This window comes from Ovis aries, chromosome 3 (assembly GCF_016772045.2).
Source record: "Ovis aries strain OAR_USU_Benz2616 breed Rambouillet chromosome 3, ARS-UI_Ramb_v3.0, whole genome shotgun sequence".
NCBI lineage: Eukaryota > Metazoa > Chordata > Mammalia > Artiodactyla > Bovidae > Ovis > Ovis aries.
This window is the reverse complement of record NC_056056.1, coordinates 162,602,685-162,621,472: the sequence shown is the minus strand read 5'-3', so window position 1 is coordinate 162,621,472 and position 18,788 is coordinate 162,602,685. Positions and strand designations below refer to the sequence as shown.

General features: G+C 50.4%; 2 protein-coding genes across 4 annotated transcripts; one reads left to right on the top strand and one right to left on the bottom strand.

Moving 5' to 3' along the window:
* The first annotated feature begins 1,816 nt into the window (after nucleotides 1–1,816).
* On the top strand, nucleotides 1,817–3,976 carry GPR182 (G protein-coupled receptor 182). Its single transcript, XM_027965814.3, has 2 exons — nucleotides 1,817–1,973; nucleotides 2,508–3,976. The coding sequence occupies exon 2, from the start codon at nucleotides 2,524–2,526 to the stop codon at nucleotides 3,703–3,705; it is 1,182 nt and encodes a 393-aa protein (XP_027821615.1). The 5' UTR covers nucleotides 1,817–1,973; nucleotides 2,508–2,523; the 3' UTR covers nucleotides 3,706–3,976.
* A 2,084-nt stretch (nucleotides 3,977–6,060) lies between these two features.
* On the bottom strand, nucleotides 6,061–13,845 carry ZBTB39 (zinc finger and BTB domain containing 39). Of its 3 annotated transcripts, none has more exons than XM_042247050.2 (2): nucleotides 13,331–13,845; nucleotides 6,061–12,317 (listed from the first exon to the last, which is right to left on the bottom strand). In XM_042247050.2, the coding sequence occupies exon 2, from the start codon at nucleotides 12,271–12,273 to the stop codon at nucleotides 10,150–10,152; it is 2,124 nt and encodes a 707-aa protein (XP_042102984.1). In that variant the 5' UTR covers nucleotides 12,274–12,317; nucleotides 13,331–13,845; the 3' UTR covers nucleotides 6,061–10,149. The 3 variants fall into 3 exon arrangements, with proteins under 3 accessions (XP_042102984.1, XP_012030094.2, XP_014950276.2); XM_012174704.5 differs by having other exon boundaries at nucleotides 13,367–13,845; XM_015094790.4 differs by having other exon boundaries at nucleotides 13,801–13,845.
* Nucleotides 13,846–18,788: the final 4,943 nt, after the last annotated feature.

The window sequence follows — 18,788 nt, the reverse complement described above, 5'->3', positions numbered from 1 at the left end:
GAATCTAAAATATGATACAAGTAAACTTATTTACAAAACAGAAACACTCACAGACAGAGAAAACAAATTTATGGTTACCAAAGGGGAAAGGTGGTGGGGGGAATAAATTAGGAGTTTGGGATTAGCAGATACAAACTACCATGTGTAAAATAGATAAGCAATAAGGTCTTACTGTATAGCATAGGAACTATATTCAATATCCTATAATAAAAGCTATAACCACTGGTGGTCCAGTTATGACTCCATGCTTCCACTGCAGGGGGAATGGGCTGGATCCCTGGTCGGAAAACTAAGGTTCTCTGTGTGGCATGGTCAAAAAAAAAAAATATATATATATATATATATATATATATATATATATGTATATAACTGAATCACTTTGCTATATACCAGAAACTAACATAACACTGGAAATCATCCATACTTCAATTTTTTTTAATCTTTTAATATAATGCTAAGTGAAAAAGAAAAGACACTAAGATCACACACTGTATGATTCAACTGATATTAATTATCTTTAATACATAAATGGCTTGCCAGGTGGTGCTAGTGGTAAAGAATCCGCCTGACAATGCAGGAGATGCAAGAGGTATGGGTTCGATCCCTGGGTCGGGAAGATCCCCTGCGGGAGGAAATGGCAACCCACTCCAGTACACTTGCCTGGAAAATTCCATGGACAGAGGAGCCTGGTGGGCTACAGACCATGGGATCACCAAGAGCTGGACACGACTGAGCAGCTGGGCACAATACGTAAAGCCAGAGAGACAGAAAGCAGAACAGCGGCTGCCAGGACTGAAGGGAGAGCGGACTTGAGAGTGCAGGCTTAACGGAAGTGACAAAACTTTCTGCTGGGGTGACGGAAATACTTTGGAATTACATAGAGGTAGTGGTTGCACAACAACGTGAATACTAAATGCCACTGAAGTGTACACTTTAAAATATTGATATTGTCATAGGGATTTCACCTCGATTAATTTGTATATGTCCAATCCCCTCCAGCCAACACACCCCTGGCTCCACAAAGCATGGGCCCAGCTCCAGGTGGCTCTGCTCTTACTTCGATGCCGCTGTGTGGCTTGTGTGAGACAGGCAACATCTCTGGATAAGGAAGCCCACCCTCCCTCCCCACAGGGGTTCCTGGGGGATCAAATGACTGAGATGAAAAAGCTCAGCTGACACAAGATGCTCACCAAGAACACACATCTGGGGCTCCGAGCCTTCCCCTCAGCTTGGAGGGAGAAAGAAGCCTTGGCTGGAGCAGTGTGGAGCTTGGAGGCTGGAGAATGCTGTTCACCATCCAGGAGTCTCCCTGAAGCTCAGCACAGTCCCCTCCCCATTCAGTCTTATCTCTCTCTCCAGAGTCTCACCTCAGATCACAGAATGAAGGCTGGAGGATTGCAGGGTGGCCATTCAGCAGAAGGGCCAGAGTGATTATATCTGAATAATTTTCAGACTTATTTTCCTACCCCCATCCAGTTCTATTTCAGTAGGAGTCAAGACAGACAGGGGAGAGTGGGATTCCAATCCTGTTTACCAGTGGAAAATATATACATATATAAAGCTTTAGCATGTCACTTTGATGGCTCATTTAATTCTCACAAGCACCCTTATTAGGAGATACGATTGTTGTCCCATTTTGCAGAGGAGAGCACTGAGGCTTAAAGAGGTAAGTTCACCCAGCCACAGGAGTCTGGATTTTAATGTTTGCAGCCTGACTCCTCCCTGTCACTGCCACACTGGAACTTTTGCTGTGACTTCCCCTCTAACTGGATTGGGAGAAGGCAGGAAAAACCCCGACCCTCTCCCACAGAGCCTCAGCCAGTGATACTGCTTCCCGGATGAGAAGGGCGGCCCTGAAGCCTGCAGCAGAGCCAGCTCCGCAGCCACAGTCCCTTCAGCCTCCCTGCCGCTCCCCAACGGTCCAGACCCACCGGCCCTCCCCAACCGGAGGTGCTCTCGACAGGGAAGCTCAGGTGAGGGTCGCCCTCTCTCAGAGAAGCAGGGCGTGGGGTCTGGAGGTGATTGGTTTTCCTGCATGATCCACAGATGTCCCCAAGGATGAAGCGGAGGGGTGTGTGTGTGGGTATGTGTGTGTGTGTGTGTGTGTGTGTGTGTGTGTGTGTGTGTGTCCCACACGCAAGGCCCAAATAGCGAGACAAAGCAGGAGCCCCTAAGGAAGGCCTGCACAAAAGGGCCAAGCAGTGAAGCTCCAGGAGAGAAGTGGAGATGGAACCCACCCAGGGGGACTGGTCGCCGGGAAGAAAGCGGTTGGGCTCTGGCTTCTCCCACCACGGAGACCCCATAACAAAATACTTCTGTTCGTGGGTCAAAGCCAGCAATGAGTTGTGTGCTAATTATTTATGGTTTGAATGTTACACTTCCCTTTCTTCCTCTTCAGACTCAGGATCTTTCCCCAAAACCTCCTGGCCCCCGTGGCCTGTGACCTTGGGGACATGAGGCTGCCTTCGAGGCTCCCTTGCTCCTCCAGCCCTCCCTCTCCCCATTAGGCACTTGCCAGTCCTCATGTCGGCCACCTCAGGGCCCAGCGTGGTGCCCACCAGGGACGTGGGAGAGATCTACAACTGGACGGAGCTGCTCCACTTCTTCAACCACACCCTGCCCGAGTGCCACATGGAGCTCAATGAGAACACCAAGCGCGTAGCCCTCTTTGTGCTCTACCTGGCCATCTTCGTGGTCGGGCTGGTGGAGAACCTCCTGGTGATCTGCGTCAACTGGCGGGGCTCGGCCCGCGCGGGGCTGCTGCGTCTCTACGTGCTCAATATGGCCATCGCTGACCTGGGCATCATCCTGTCTCTGCCCGTGTGGATGCTGGAGGCCACGCTGGACTACACCTGGCTCTGGGGCAGCTTCTCCTGCCGCTTCACCCACTATTTCTACTATGCCAACATGTACAGCAGCATCTTCTTCCTGGTGTGCCTCAGCGTGGACCGCTACGTCACCCTCACCAATGCCTCTCCCTCCTGGCAGCGCCACCAGCACCGAGGGCGCCGGGCCGTGTGTGCCGGGGTCTGGGTCCTCTCGGCCCTCATCCCGCTGCCCGAGGTGGTCCACATCCGGCTGGTGGACAGCTTTGAGCCCATGTGCCTCTTCATGGCACCTTTTGAAACATACAGCACGTGGGCCATGGTGGTGGCCCTGTCCACCACCATCCTGGGCTTCCTGCTGCCCTTGCCCCTCATCGCCATCTTCAACGTGCTGACGGCCCGCCGGCTCCGGCAGACAGGACAGCCTGAGGGCCGGCGCCACTGCCTGCTGGTGTGCGCCTACATAGCCGTCTTTGTCATCTGCTGGCTGCCCTACCACCTGACCCTGCTGCTGCTCACACTCCACGGCACCCACATCTCCCTCCACTGCTACCTGGCCCACCTGCTCTACTTCTTCTACGACATCATTGACTGCTTCTCCATGCTCCACTGTGTTGTCAACCCCATCCTTTATAACTTCCTCAGCCCGAGCTTCCGGGGCCGGCTCCTCAACGCCGTGGTCCATTACCTTCCCAAGGTCCAGGCCAGGGAGGGCAGACATGCCTCCTCCTCCTCCTCCTCCTCCACCCAACATTCCATCATCATCACCAAGGAGGGCATCCAGCCCCCTGCAGCCGGCCCCCACCACCACCCAAGCCTGAACTTCCAGGCAGCAAACACCCCACCCACCTCCGCTCCCCAGTCTCTTGTAGCCAGCTGAGGAAGGGTCCAGTGTCCTCCACCAGTGAAGCAGAAAGCTGGAAGTAGGTGAGAGATCTGGGTGGGGGGGCGGGGTGGGGGGGGAGCATGGGAGCAGGTCAGAGCGCTCATGGCCAATATTGAGTATGTCTTCAAATATTGAGGTGGGGATGGGGAGGGAGGCAGGCGGGGGAAGAGAGCAGATCCTGGGCGTTGTACTATTTGAAACCATCCCTGTGCCGAAGGGAGAGATGTAGGGGAAAAGGTGAAATAAAGAATAGATAGAGACATGACTCTGAATCTCTGAACAAGTCTGCACTGCAAGCTGGGATTGGGAATGGAGCTGAGGCCAAAGAGATGCTCAGCAAAAACCACCCCAGCCGGAAAGAGTGAGCTCCACAGGAACCGCACACAACTTTCCTTTTGTGTTTGCGCTTGTTGACCTCCCAGCACATCATGCAGGCTGCAGGGACAAGAGGCCAGAGGCCAAGGAGCCAGGAGGCCTCAGCAGGCTGTTTCCCAGCAGTGCATCCTCAATGCGATGATAAATGGAGCGGGTGGGGACAGCAGGGGCGGGTGAGGCCGAGGTCTGAGACAGGCACCCTGCAGCAGGGCCGCTCGGAGGACTCTCCTCCCCCACCATTCAGGAAAGGGCTTGCTGACACTCTCCTCCTTGTCCATCCTGATCCCCCTCCCCTCACAAGCAGAGGAGCTGTCCCTAAGTCCATGCTGCTCATAGCCCCTCTGCCCCCAGCTCTGGGTCTAGCACGTTTCCAGACTTCTGCCCCCAGTCCCTCCCTTTCTCTCTGGATCCCAGGAAAATAGCAAGGGACAACCATGCCGGGAGCAGACTTCAGGATGGGCAGCAGCTGCACTCATGGGTGCTCTGCCCCTGTCTTGCCCCTGCAGAGGGTGGGAAGTGGAAATACTCCATTCTGTCACAGGGCAGAGGCCTGGTGTCTCCTAAGTCAGTTTTGACCCTCAGACTTCTTTTTTCCTGGCCAAGTCTCCTCATAATTTTCCTGTCCAGCAACTTCTATTCACAGTTGGCCTACAGACAGGAACGGAAGTCCTCTTGCGAACATGGAGGTCTTCTGGAAAGGGCTCTATATACCAGTTTGGGAAACTAGGACCTTGTCCACGAAGTGCTCTGACTGAAGTAAAGCCTCAGAGCAGGCCCCAGCCCACCAGTCCTGAGCCCTCCGCCTCTGCATCCTGCTGGTGGAGAATTGAGGGGCTTGTGGACACAATCACTGAGACCTTCTGTCCTGCTCAAGTGCTCAGTTATGTCTGGAATGTTTAATTTGGAATAGCTACTCACTGACCTGGAGGGCCTCCCCCTCTGCTCTTGGAAATCTGAGATGCATTAAACAGATTCACCAGATGCATTAAACATGTGCTTCAGAACTGTATGAACCCATTTGTCAGGAGCACCAAGGGAAGTCCATTTAACTCCCTCTGCTCACTGGACCCAAACCTGAAAAAGGGTCTTTTTATATAAAGGGTCTTCATGCTACAAACCGCTGCTCAGTAGCACAGAGCTGAAACCTTTTTCAACTAGGGGAGTCCAGGAACCTAACAATGCGGAGAATGTGTTATAAAGACTTTCCTCCCCTGTGCCCACGTAAAAACCCAGCCCAGATCCAATGCCCTTATCACTGCCGCCCCCAAATCAGGCTCCAGAAGTTCCCTCAAGGAAACCCAGATCTACATCTGTTACATTCTCGGTTACCTGAGGCCACTTTCCCAACATCTTCTTTTCTCACAGACTCCACTTCGGGAACCAGTGATCACTCTGATAGCACAGGTACTTCCTCAGGGCCTGAGAAGCAAGCAAGGGGCTGATGGCAGCAAGGCCCCCAGCTCTGTGTTTGCTGAGCACTGATGGGCGCCAGGTCAAATCCGTGTGCCCTGAGACCAAGGGGACCATGTCACGTCCTAACTCCAGGTCTGTCTCCTCTCTGTAGGGGAACGTTGGTTACCAACCTCACGAAACTAGGCCAAACCTCTGCCCCATCTCTGAATCCGCCTCTCTCCATTCCAACATACCAAGTCATGTTGAATGGCACCAGCAAGACAATTTGTGACCAACCCTCTGGTCCAACCAGACATTAGTAGAGTCCCACTGCTCTCTCTGGGCCAATAAAAGATTCCCCTTAGAGATGGTCCCTCTGAAAAGGTTGGGTCATTGAGTTAATTTTCCACTAAAAACAGATCAAGTCAACCCCGGGAAATTCCAGCTACAGGAAAGGAAATGTGCTACCTGAAAGAACTCTGGCATCCGCTGAGCCGAACATTGCTAGTGAGAGGGTGATGGCCCAGATACTCTGAACTGTGAGGGATGAGCAGACCACAGTAAATAGGAAAAGAACTACCATTTCAAATTTCCTTTTTTTTTATTCTAAATAAAAACCACACTTTGTGCTGAACAATGGAATATAAAAGAATCAGATGTACAACGATTTTAGACATCTACTATTTGAGAAAAGAAGTTTACAAAATATACAAAACTTTACAGCAATAGATAGTAAACACTTAAATATTAGGAGGTCAGTACTTATTAATTTAACGGAAGGAGTTAAATGTCAACAACTCTTCTCAGTTTCATAAGAGACGTAGCTAGTAGAGGTGGGAGGGGAGGTGGACTGGACAGGGGAAGGGTGTTAAAGAAAACATCCAAAGTAAAAGTTTCATTTTCATTCTGATATGAAGTTTACCATGAGTAAGCACGTTGAAACAAACGCTGTGTGGCCTGCTTCCTGATTCATTCAGTGCAGGATTTGGGGGAAAGGACACACGAGGATTCCCAGATGGGCACATTTCTGCACAGTCCACTTCCATGCCAACAAAATCATGTCCGTATATGAAGAAGTGTAAATTCACTTCCAAAGTTGAATAGTCTGGGGGTCGGAGGGTGATAGGGCACAGCAGGTGGTCAGAAGAATATTCACCAGCAGCAAAACCTGACTGGGGAGAAGGTCATTCAACTCAGAGGTTTCCTAGAGACAAAAGGGTACTCATATAGACTAGAAGAATGTCAAAAAGAATTTTTACCTATTTCTTGACTCCCATCCCCACCTCCTTTCTTCCCAACTAGCCATGAACTAGAGACTCCATGGAGTCTGAAACTTTAGGACCAAACACCAGGGTACAGCAGAACTTCCCGGCAGGTCCTGTAGCATCAGTAAGTCATGGATGGGCAGAGGAGTGCCACGATACTGATCCCTTCCTCTGGCCAAAAGCAGCTGTTTACAGTGTGCCATTAGAATAACAGGGGCTTCCCTGGTGGCTCAGATGGTAAAGAATCTGCCTGCAGTGCAGGAGACCTGGGTTGGATCCCTGGGTCGGGAAGATCCCCTTGAGATGGGAATGGCTACCCCACTGAGTATCCTTGCCTGGAGAATTTCATGGACAGAGGAGCCTGGCAGGCTACAGTCCATGGGGTCGCAGAGCCAGAACGACTGAGCGACTAACACAAGAACATTCGAGTACCACCCTTTCCCTTAGGAAACAAGATGAGAATGGCCTTGTGTTTGCTTTAATGCTCTAGTTGCCACAAAATTCTTAACCGTTTTTAAACAAAGGGCTCTATAAATTATGTAGCCAGTCCTGAGTACTGAACAAGAAAAAAAGGTGGGGGATGAAAAAGAAGAGACATTCAAGGATCAAACAGAACGAACCTTGGAACGATACAGCAGAAGACAGTGCTAAACTGGGCTCCAGGGCAGAGGGCAACACGACCCAATGAACAGACAATTGAAAATATTTTAAATTCAGAATAAAATTAATACCTTCCACCAGGTATCCTAGAGTGCCCTTTGCCACAATATAGTTTTTCAAGTAAAAGAGTACAGAAGAGTGGCTGGTGGCAGAGGAAGCAAACATGACTCCAAACAGGAAGGGTTGAGGTGTGAATATGGGGGACACGCGGGGGACAGTGTTTGGTCAATGAGCCTCATGAGCTACTGACCCTGCTACATGTCTGACTGCAGCCAACCAAGCCACCCTGGTCAACCACTTGGCCTCAGGAGGGTCAGCGGGTACAGTCTTTTAGTGTTAGGGGTAAAGTTTCAAGGATTTGCTTTTTGGTTTACTGGCAAAAAGGGAAAACTTCACAGTTTCAGGTTAAGTATACAGACTACCCAGCATCAGTGATAACCCTCTGTTAAGGAAAAGGGTTTCTCCAGCATACTGATCCATTCTCAGCTACCCAGCTGGCTTCTAGGGAGTAGCCCCACTATCAAATCTGGCCATTCAAAACTCAGTCCTCACCCACAATCTGGGAGAAATGACTCAGGCTTGAAAAGCTGAAAAGATAGTTGACTGTGGTCTTTTACACACTTTCCTTCTGAAACGACTAATGGGAAGAAAGGAAGCAGTCAGTCAGGGATGAAAAGTCTCAGCACTGCTTTCTAGCAAGAATGTCCCAAGGGAACATTTAACTCATTGGATTCTGATAGTGAAAGCCGGCCACTTGACAAGTCCCTTCAAGTAATGGTCACCTCACTGGACAGCTATGCACACAAAACTCCAAGGCTTTATCAGTTAGGGCTGGGGGGAGATCTAGGGGCAAGTCCAAAAGGGCCAGGGCTTTGGTTTACTTATGTGTTACTATAACTTCCCAACTTCAGGAAGAATAAGAAAATATGCAAACAGGGCCTTCATGTGATCTTATCCCAACCCAGTCCCCAACCTACTCAACCACAGGATGGGAAGGGGATAAAAGGTCCAAGGATTTAACAAGCCTCAACTTTCTAGAATTTACATCCATTCCCTAAAGGGCTCCCTGGGTTTATTCTGCAAGAGACTTATCTGGAGAGAAAAGCATTTGCTTGTTTAAAGGCTTGACCTGTTCTCCCCTAGTTCAAGCCCCTGTTCCCCAAATATCTGGCCAGGACTGTCCCCTGGAATATGGCTACTTGCTGGGGAGAAGCTCATTTTCCTGAAGTCTCTTAGCCAACAGAGATGCTGGGTAATATGTACACAAAAACAAAAATAAATAAATATTAATGTCCAAAAAGGCTTTGTGAGTTAATTAAAACTACTTGCTTGTAAAACAGCCCGGAGTGCTGCTGAGTCCCACGAAGGGCAGGGGCAGGGCCAGGGACCCCCCGAGCTCGCCTGAGCAGGTGAGGTAGTATGGGTTTTGGAGGTGCCACCTTGTGAGATGCGAGTTCCGAGGGCTCTCTCCCTCAAGCCTTCTTTGGGCAAGATCCCCTCAAAAGGCAAATAAGAACAGAGTCAACCAGCAACCACGACTGGGCAGATCCATTACCCAGTCACCTGGAGAGGGCTTGAACCAGCTGTTGGTCAATAGCACCCTCTGGTGGCCATGCAATGACAGATCAGGATAAATCCAGCAGGTCAAAGGTGAGCTGCCAAAACTCTGGCCCAGTTAGCACAAAGTAAACAATAGGTTACCTGACTGGGACAGACAGAATGTACATCCAGCTACTCGGGTCCCTTTAATCCTGAAGGGCTCACAGTCCACCCCTCCACCTCATGGGGTCTTCGCATCTACACTATAGGCCAAAAACACTTCTAGGTGGGAGACTGGATGCAAATTAAGGCAAGGCTGCTGCTTCAGAGACATCCCCACCCTTCCACCAGGCAACTCAGGGTCGAGGGAGGCCAGATGATTGATGACTACATCAAAGTGGCTCCCTGTCTCTTTTGCCCACAGGGAAGTCCTGACATCCTGGGCTACCACTCTGTAAGATCCCATTTCTTTGGAATTGGGGGGAAAAGAGAAATCTCCCTGCCTGTGCATCCCAGGCTGCTGCTTTCGGCAGCACTGCAGGACACCTCTTGCAGCTGGCAAGGATTCATCCCAAGGCTTTCAGACCTAAACACAAAGCTCTGTCCCCGGTTTGGATCTAGCTGCCAAGAGATTTTACTGTCCAATCAGCAGATTAGAGCCCTGGAACAAGCAGGCCCCTCATCCCTGACAGCCCTTCTAAGGGATGGGACCAGCACCCAAGGGTGCGCTGCCTTTTCTTTTCTGAATGACCACATTCCCCAAATCTCTCCTAGCTGGCTGTCCCGGTTGGAGGTCCGGCAGTAATACCCACAGTGAAAACCTCTCTCCACCTCCTCTGTTCAGTGAGGCTGTTGGTTGGATTCTTAGCAGCATAAAACCTATCAGTAAACTAAAACTCAAGAGGCTGGGGAAGGGAATCTAGCTGACACCAACTGCCTGATGAGATCCCAAAACCAGCCTCCAAAGAATCAAAGACACAGCCCTCCACGGACAAGAACAGGTAAGGAGGTAAACATGACAGGGCCGCTGCTTCTCAGAAACAGTTAGTGTTCATGTGCTATGTATTTTGTCTTCTTTAAACACAGGACAGAACAGAATTCCTAGCAAGGCAAAACTGTAACTTCAGCTGGGGCAGGACCAACAGCCATTAGAAAACCAATGTCCTGGCTGCCGCCTGTAGCTCCCCCTGGCTCTGCTGGGACCCAGTCAGCTGTCCGGGTTCTTTTCCGCTTCTTTGGAATGAATAATGTACATGAAGGTTTGCTCGATGGTGAAGTCAGGTGGGAGGCTGCCTTTGTGCACACCGACGTGCTTGCTCATGAGGTTAAGGGTAGAGCTGTAGTGGCCACAGACTGTGCAGCGATACATGAGAGCCCCCGAGTGCGTCTTCAGGTGGCACTTGATGGTCGAGCGGCCTCGGAAGAACTTGTGGCACACCTTACACTGGTACGGCTTCTCGCCCGTGTGGATCCGCCGGTGGTAGTTGAACTCACTCGTGTGGGCAAACCTTTTGCCGCATACCTTGCAGCTATACTTGCTGTTCCCAGGTTGGCCCTGCAGCACCAGTTCCTCACTCAGGAACTCCTCTGCCGGCAGCTTCCGCTTCTGGAGAGCTGGGTTCTGGAGTCCAAAACCAGGCCGTGTGTCAAGGCCACTGTTGCACTTGTGCTGGCTGACATGGTAGCGATAGGCAGCCTCTGACTTGAAGCTCTGGCTGCACAAGTGGCAACGGAAGAGGGCATCTTCCAGGCTTTGGTGCACAGCCATGTGCTTCTCCAGGAGATGCCAGTCCACAAAGCTGTTTGCACACACAGAGCAAGAGAAGACAGAGATGCCAAGGTGGGAAAGTGTGTGCCACATGAGGCTGCAGAGGTTGAGGTGGCGCTGGTCACAGACGCTGCAGGCCTGGCCCTTCAGGTTCAGATGGTCAAGGATATGGCCCCGGACCACGTGGAAATCTTTGGCCAAAGCCTTCCCACAGGCAGCACATTTCAGCTCCGCAGAGACCGCCCCTGCAAAGAGACCCAGCTTCCCAGGCAAGGGGTCGTTGGGGTGGACGATGATGTTGTTCTCAAATATTCCATCCCGTCGGTGGAGGGTCAGTTGCCACTGGGTAAAGAACTTAGTTTCACACATGTCGCAGGAGAAGAGGAAAATACCAATGTGGGAGAGAACATGGGTGACCCGGGAGTTCCGGTCCTGGAAATGGGTCTCACAGACCTTGCAGTTGCCAGTCAGCAGGTCCACGTGGTCCCGAGCATGTTGTCGGATCAGTTGAATGTTGGGCTCTAGAACCTTCTTGCATACCTGGCAGGGCATGGCCTTATTCTCTCGGTTTTCACTCTCTCCAAAAGTTAGCTCATCCTCACTGTCGTCACTCAATTCAATCACCTCCTCAGCTGTGCCAATCTCCTCGGTGGGGTCTTCAAACTGCAAGTCGTCATCCCCCAGGTCCTCCAGTTGGAGCTCATCCATCTGTCCAAAACTGGGGTCTTTGGAATGGTCGCTGTTGCCCAGACAGGAGTTGGTCCCAGTGGTAATGTCTACTGCACTGTCAGGAGTGAAGAAGCTGTTCTTACTGAAGTCTCCATTGCTCTGGACTTTGTATGGCTGGCAGGAGCTGGTGCTGGTTTGGATGCCCGTGCTGACAGTGCCCAGGCCTGGCTGGGTCACCACGCTGGGGACGGAGGTGAACGGAGCAGGGGCATCGTGGTCTTCTGTCTTTGGCGGCAGCGGCTGCAGGCTCTGGTTAGTGTCACTGGTAACATTTCTCTCCTCCTCTTTATAGTTTCCTCCAGCATCACTAGGTAACGCATAGTTTCTATCAGGACCAAAGTGCTCCCCACCCCCCCGGAGTTCTCCAAGGGGATGGGGGGGTTCTGCTGAGCTACAACTCGGGGTACCAGAGTGGTTCTCGCTGGTGCTGGTCAGGGGCTTGGCCACGGCAGTGCTCTCCAGGTCAGGAAAGGTGGAGTGACAGGCCCGGAGGAGATCCTCCATACCCAGACGCTCTGCTACCTCGTAGATGACCCCGACGTTGATCAGGTCCGTGAAGAGTTCCGACGTGTAGACAAAGCTTAAAATCTTCTCGAAGTTGGCAGGGGTGATGAAGTCCACCACATAGGTCCTGGCAGCATCAAGCCCAGTGTTGAGGAAGAGGTTCTGGAAGTAGCCAGCTGCGCAGGCCAGCACGGCTTTGTGGGCCGGGAAGGAACGGCTCCCCACCACGATGGTGACATCGCACATGGTCTCTGAGAGCCGGCACTTGTTGAGTTCTTTCAGCAGGTTGTTGGGGTGGTTGGTGCTTTGCAGTTTGATCCTCATGCCCATCTTAGCAGCTCCTGTGAAGTTGCCTCCTTATCAGCACAGTTAATCTGCGGACAGCAAAAGGATAAGGTGGATGGCCAAACACATCCTTGTAGGTGAAGAGCTCTGCGGGACAATAGCCCCAGGTAGAGAGCAAGCGTGAATGGACATACACTTGCTCCATTCTGCTGGAGGGGACGATGACAGCAGAAGTGATGGGGCAGTAACCTTTCTCCCTGCACATCCCCCAAGAGAGTGATCACAAAAAAATCTAAAAATATTGAAAAAAATCTGATAAATTCTTCTCTAAGAGAAGCTGGAGGCCTGACTGGACAGAAGCTAGTGCTTTAAAGCCAAAGTATTCTCTTGATACCTTCTTATATTTCATTACCCAAGCAACTGGTTTAAACTTTTCTCATATTAATTTCCTAATTTCTTCCTGAATACAAGCTTTCCTATCTCACTGAGTATATTCTCTTCCCTTACTAGGCCAAATGCCATACACATAGGTGAACACAATTATCAAGCTCCATTAGCTACTAGGGAAAAGATGCTTTACCCTTTCCTTTCCTCTTACTGCTGTGTTCTTTCAGGCCCTAAAATAAATCACTTGTTTATTCTTGAGTTCCCATCTTTCCCTATCTAAGCTACCTACGTCTTAGCCCAGGGCCATTCAGATAGTGTTCTATCACAGTCTCTGTAGCTTGTGGGTGAAGCCAGAGAAGTAAAGAACACAACTACGGTATTTAGAATTACCTAAACACTCTTCAGGTCTTTTTTTCCCCACCCTTTTCAGGAGCTATGCTTATGTTGACCAGAACTGAGAGATTTACCTGATGCCTTGCGATAGGGTTTGGGATAAGAAGCTACCCAATTACACAGGTAACTCCTGAAGCCTTGCTCAGTACCATTTCCCCCCCTTTCTAAGTCCTGCAGACCAGAAAAAAGCCAAACTCGTTGCCCTCTCCTTCAGCCTCACGACTCGCCCTGTACAACACAGCCCCCTTGCTCCACCTCACGACACTGGACTAACTCCCAACTTTTTCTGGGGCCCAGGAAGCCTCTGAGCTTTGTTGGGTACCAGCGAAGGATCTCCGGGGCCCTGATGGCCACACACCAACGGTCAGCAGGTCGGGGCACCGGGAAGCCCGAGCGGCAGTGGGAGGGAACGGATTCGGAACTTCTGAGAAGGGACCCCAACAACCGCGCGGCGCCACGGTCTCCCTTCTGGAGGGTCGAATTCGGGAGGAAGGGCGTTGGATCCGGCTGGGGCACTCCATCTAGGGGGCATCGAGCACCTCGGTCCCTTCCCCCAAAGAGCCGGGAATTCCTCAAGACGACCTCGGGCGGGGGCGAGGGGGTGGCGGCGGGGCGCGGGGCCGGCCGGGGGTCGAAAGGATCGGCGGCGGAGCCGGCGGGGGTCGGCGCGCGGCGGGGGAGGATGGATCCGGCCGAGGGCAGCGGGCGGGAGGGAGCCCAGCGAGAGCGAGAGAAAGGCCGGGACGAGGGTCGGGCCTCGGCCAGGGCAGCCCTCGGCCTGGCCGCGCTTACCCGGCTCCGCGGGGCCCGAGCACCATCGCCGCCGCCGCCTCACACAAAGGCCCCGGCCCGCCGTGCCCGGCCCGACGAGGAGGCGGCGCCGCCGGCCGCGGCCAGACTCTCCATCCGCCGCGCCGCTCGCCGCGCCGGCCCGGGCCGCCCCCACCGCCCGGCCCGCAGCGCCCCCCGCCGTCCCGGAGGAGGCAGCGCCCCCCGCCGCTCGGCCGCAGCGCCCCCAGCCGCCAGGGAGGAGGCAGCGCCCCCACACGGTGGGGCCGGGAGCGAAGCAGGCTGGCCGAAGCCACTGCGCCACCCGGGGACCCCTGCCCCACTTCTAACCCCCGCGAGGCCCTGGGGCCGCCGCCACCGGGCCCCCGCGGGCATTTGCCAGGACGTTTCCAGCCCTCACCGCCACCACCACCCAAGCCTGGCTTTTTTTGGAGCACTCATCCTGTAAGTACTGGACCACTCCCTCCTCGCCCTAGTACCTGGAGAAGTGAAAAACGCTATCCCAAGGCTAAGCTTAAATCGCCTCCCCTGTTCTACATCTCACAGTCCCAAAAGTTTACTCTCAGAACGTCTGCTGGTGTAGTTTCAGAAACAGTTGTAAGATTGCCACTTTAACTATTTGTCTCCTCCGCTAGGCACTGAGCTTCCTGAAGGCAGGGGCTGTTCTGCACACGGCTGTGTCTCCGCTGCTCCCTCCCGCCCCCGCCCCAACACACAGGCTTCTGGTTCATAGGAAAGGTGCTTAACAAAGCCTGTTTGAATGAAGAACAAGTACTTGAGGGCTGAGCTCCCGGTGGACCACCCTCTGAAAGTTCATTGTGGACCCTCCTTCCAGCTGCGCCGCCAAATGAAGGATTTCACAGTATCCCACTGCACCTTGGCAGTGCAGGCCTGTTTCGGGCAGCCTGTCCTTCCTGGAGGGGAGCAGAACATGACACCCCAACATATGCTTCTTTGGCATAAGGATTATTTTTAAGGAACAGCAGGCAGCAGAGAAGCTCTGAAAAATGAGCAGAGGTTACCCTTTTGTAAGAGCCGTTTACAAGGGAAATGTCCATTTGTCTCTGAACCGGGAAGAGAAGGGTAGATAATGTCAAGAAAGTCTTAGTTTTCCTGGGTATCTCCCGTGTATATAGGAAGTATACATATTGTTAAACTTCTGTTTCTTTTTTCCTGTTACGCTGTCTTTTATTATTTACTCAGCCAAGAACCTAGAAGGGTAGAGGGAGAAATTATTTTTCCTCCGCTACTTTCTCAACTCTTTCTAGAGCTCCATTTCTCTGCTTCCACCCTTTAGTGCAGCAGTTACTCTCCAAATCTCCCCAGATGTTCCTGCCCAAGATGTGTCATCAAACAAAAACTTTGCCTGAGTTTCACTGAGAGATGTGTTCAAAACTTAAGGCATGAGCACCATTGCCAGCTATCACTCTGAAGTTCTCCCCATAGCTTTTACTGTGACGATCACAGGTCATGAAGGTTTTTTGGCTGAATCTTTATGGTATTCACAGGTCGTGACTTTAGGCTCACAGGTTTTTTCTGTCAATCATACTTTTGATTCCGTTTTTGGCATTCCAGTCTTAGAGGGATCACTGGCTCGGTGGTTAGCAGCTGAGGACACACATTTAAAGCTTTTAGGAGAATATAGGACACCAGAGGGACTACTATGATGATTACAAGCTGGACAATTCCCAATGTCTGGAGTGCACTTCAGAGCCATGGTCCCCAAGACCCAAAGGAATCCAAATCAAACCAGTCAAAGAAAGACCCTTTTGAGGGGTCTTTAGAGGGATCACCTTTTGAAGTGGCTTATTCAGTAATCTTAGGTAGCTGAATTCAACCTCCCCAGAAGTGTTAATTTAGATATGATAGGTGGTGGTGGCCATAGCATAGATACCTATTTGTTCAGCTAAAAGAAAATCTAAAACAACTTTGGCTAGAGAGTTGAAGGATTTTTGTTGGACAGGTATTGCTCTAGCAGTACATTCAGCAAAATCTTCCAGAGTTGAGAGATTCCTGATCATATAGCCTCATCTGTACTCACTCCTAACCAGGAGCAGAGGTTCTTGTAAGCAAATCCTGAATCATGAAAGCCTCCTGGTAGGTCCTTTCTAATTTGATGATGTAAATTCAGGGGAGTTGACGCAATGCGGTGAAGAATTTGCATAGAGCCTTAAAGAACAATCTCTTTTCCATCATCCCCATTGATTACAACTGAGATATCAATCTCTGCAGAAGCATTTTGATGATGGGCCCCTCAGTTCAGTTCAGTCGCTCAGTCGTGTCCGACTCTTCGCGACCCCATGAATTGCAGCACGCCAGGCCTCCCTGTCCATCACCAACTCCTGGAGTTTACTCAAACTCATGTCCATCGAGTCGGTGATGCCATCCAGCCATCTCATCCTCTGTCGTCCCCTTCTCCTCCTGCCCCCAATCCCTCCCAGCATCAGAGACTTTTCCAATGAGTCAACTCTTCGCATGAGGTGGTCAAAGTACTGGAGTTTCAGCTTTAGCATCATTCCTTCCAAAGAACACCCAGGACCAATCTCCTTTAGAATGGACTGGTTGGATCTCTTTGCAGTCCAAGGGACTCTCAAGAGTCTTCCCCAACACCACAGTTCAAAAGCATCAATTCTTTGGCGCTCAGCTTTCTTCACAGTCCAACTCTCACATCCATTCATGGCCACTGGCAAAACCATAGCCTTGACTAGACAGACCTTTGTTGGCAAAGTAATGTCTCTGCTTTTGAATATGCCATCTAGGTTGGCCATAACTTTCCTTCCAAGGAGTAAGCGTCTTTTAATTTCATTGCTGCAATCACCATCTGTGATTTTGGAGCTCAAAAAAATAAAGTCTGACACTGTTTCCCATCTATTTCCCATGAAGTGATGGGACCAGATCCCATGATCTTCGTTTTCTGAATATTGAGCTTTAAGCCTACTTTTTCACTCTCCTCTTTCACTTTCATCAAGAGGCTTTTAGTTCCTCTTCACTTTTTCCATAAGGGTGGTGTCATCTGCATATCTGAGGTTATCGATATTTCTCCCTGCAATCTTGATTCCAGCTTGTGCTTCTTCCAGCCCAGTGTTTCTCATGATGTACTCTGCATAGAAGTTAAATAAGCAGGGTGACTATATACAGCCTTGACGTACTCCTTTTCCTATTTGGAACCAGTCTGTTGTTCCATGTCCAGTTCTAACTATTGCTTCCTGACCTGCATATAGGTTTCTCAAGAGGCAGGTCAGGTGGTCTGGTATTCCCATCTCTTTCCAAATTTTCCACAGTTTATTGTGATCCACACAGTCACAGGCTTTGGCATAGAGATGTAATAGGGAAGGCCTGGGTGTTGTTCTAGATACTTTTTGTGTTTTTAGTAAGAGTTTGCCATTTTTGTAGGTATTTATAGCTTCTGGAACCATCATTCTTAGACATAAAATAGGCAGGTATACCAGAAGGTGGCGTGCTTCACTCTTTGGAGTTTAAGAATTCTGTTATGTTTTTAGCTAAGATTTTGGTTCTCTTGAAGCTAAACTAATACCTAGAAGGAATTGCCTCTAGGTTGGAGATTGTGTGATGTTTTACAAGTATATCTCTTTGCATGGAAATTTTATTGATGTTGGCATTCTATAACCAAATTTTCCTAAAACGGGAGTCTCTCTGTTAGGTGATGAGCGCTCTAACAGCTTTTAAATGCTCATCAGTTTTTGCGGCTTGTTGGCTTCAAAGCTTCCCGTTAACAATAGCCTTTATGTACACTAAGAGAGACAAATAAGCATGTGCATCTTAACACACCAGCAGTAACCAAGAAATGTCACTGCAGCTTGGCCAAGAAAAGTCCCTATGTGTCCCACCAACAGTTCCCATGAATCTGGGGACTGGAAAAAAGACTGAACCAGCAGACCCCAAACAATGGGGGCTGCAGACTGATTCCAAACAAATGAGGAACCGCAGCTGCTACCAGCAGTTCCCAGCTTGCAATCTGGGAAAGATGTCAAACAAATGTGGAACTGCAAACTAAATGCCAGCAGTTCCCACTGTGGAGTCTGGGGACAAACCAACCGCTGAGTTTTTCCACTCAAGTCGGGGAATTATGGTCTGAACAGAGGGCTAGGGGATTGAGTTCTGGCTGGACTCATCTGCTAGCTCAAGCTGAACTGCCCTGGATTGGAACACCAATTACATTATGAGGCTGACACAGAGTGGAGCTCAGAACTGAGAGGAATTTATCTGTGGCCCTTGGAAACAGCAAGAGACAGAGAACGCAAAAGGGTTTGCAGGGACCATGCCTGTTTCTTATTGTGTCTGAAGCCATCAGAGGTCTCCTTCAGTCCTACTGTTGACAGTAAATCTCTTAAAAAACTATTCAACTGAGTAAATTTGAAGGTCTAATAGGCTTTATTCAACAATTCAGGACTGGGCAGTGTCCCATTTAGCACATAGAAAAGAGCTCTAAAGAACGGTACAAAATAGAAGGCTTTTATAGGCAAAAGGGACCAGGAAAAGGAAGTTTCTATCAAAGAGTTCTTTAAAAAAAAAGAAAGAAATAGGCACAAAATGGAGTCACTTGTACTAAGCACTATGCCAGCAAAACAATCTTAATTGCTATTTCAGCCTCTCCCTGGAACATGACTTTTAATCGGTTGATGTGAAATTACCTAGCCAGCACAAGTGAGGTAATCACCTCATAGACACTTACCTTCCCCCAGAGGAAGGTGGTCTTATATGAAACAATCCTTTCTTTTATTTGTGACTTCCTTGTCCCATCGTCTTTCTGCTTTCTAAAACTTCTTCTTTAAACAACTCTTTAGAGCACCTTTCTATTTACCAGATGGAATGCCGCTTGATTCAAATAAGATACAATTAGAAGCTCAGTCATGTTCAACTCTTTGCAACCTCATGGATTGCAGCCCGCTAGGCTCCTCTGTGGATAAGGCAATGGCAACCCACTCCAGTACTCTTGCCTGGAAAATCCCATGGGCGGAGGAGCCTGGTAG

What these genes read in the sequence shown, in the direction of transcription:
- GPR182 (XM_027965814.3), top strand. Translation starts at nt 2,524, where the DNA reads ATGTCGGCCACCTCAGGGCCCAGCGTGGTGCCCACCAGGGACGTGGGA.
- ZBTB39 (XM_042247050.2), bottom strand. Translation starts at nt 12,273, where the DNA reads ATGGGCATGAGGATCAAACTGCAAAGCACCAACCACCCCAACAACCTG.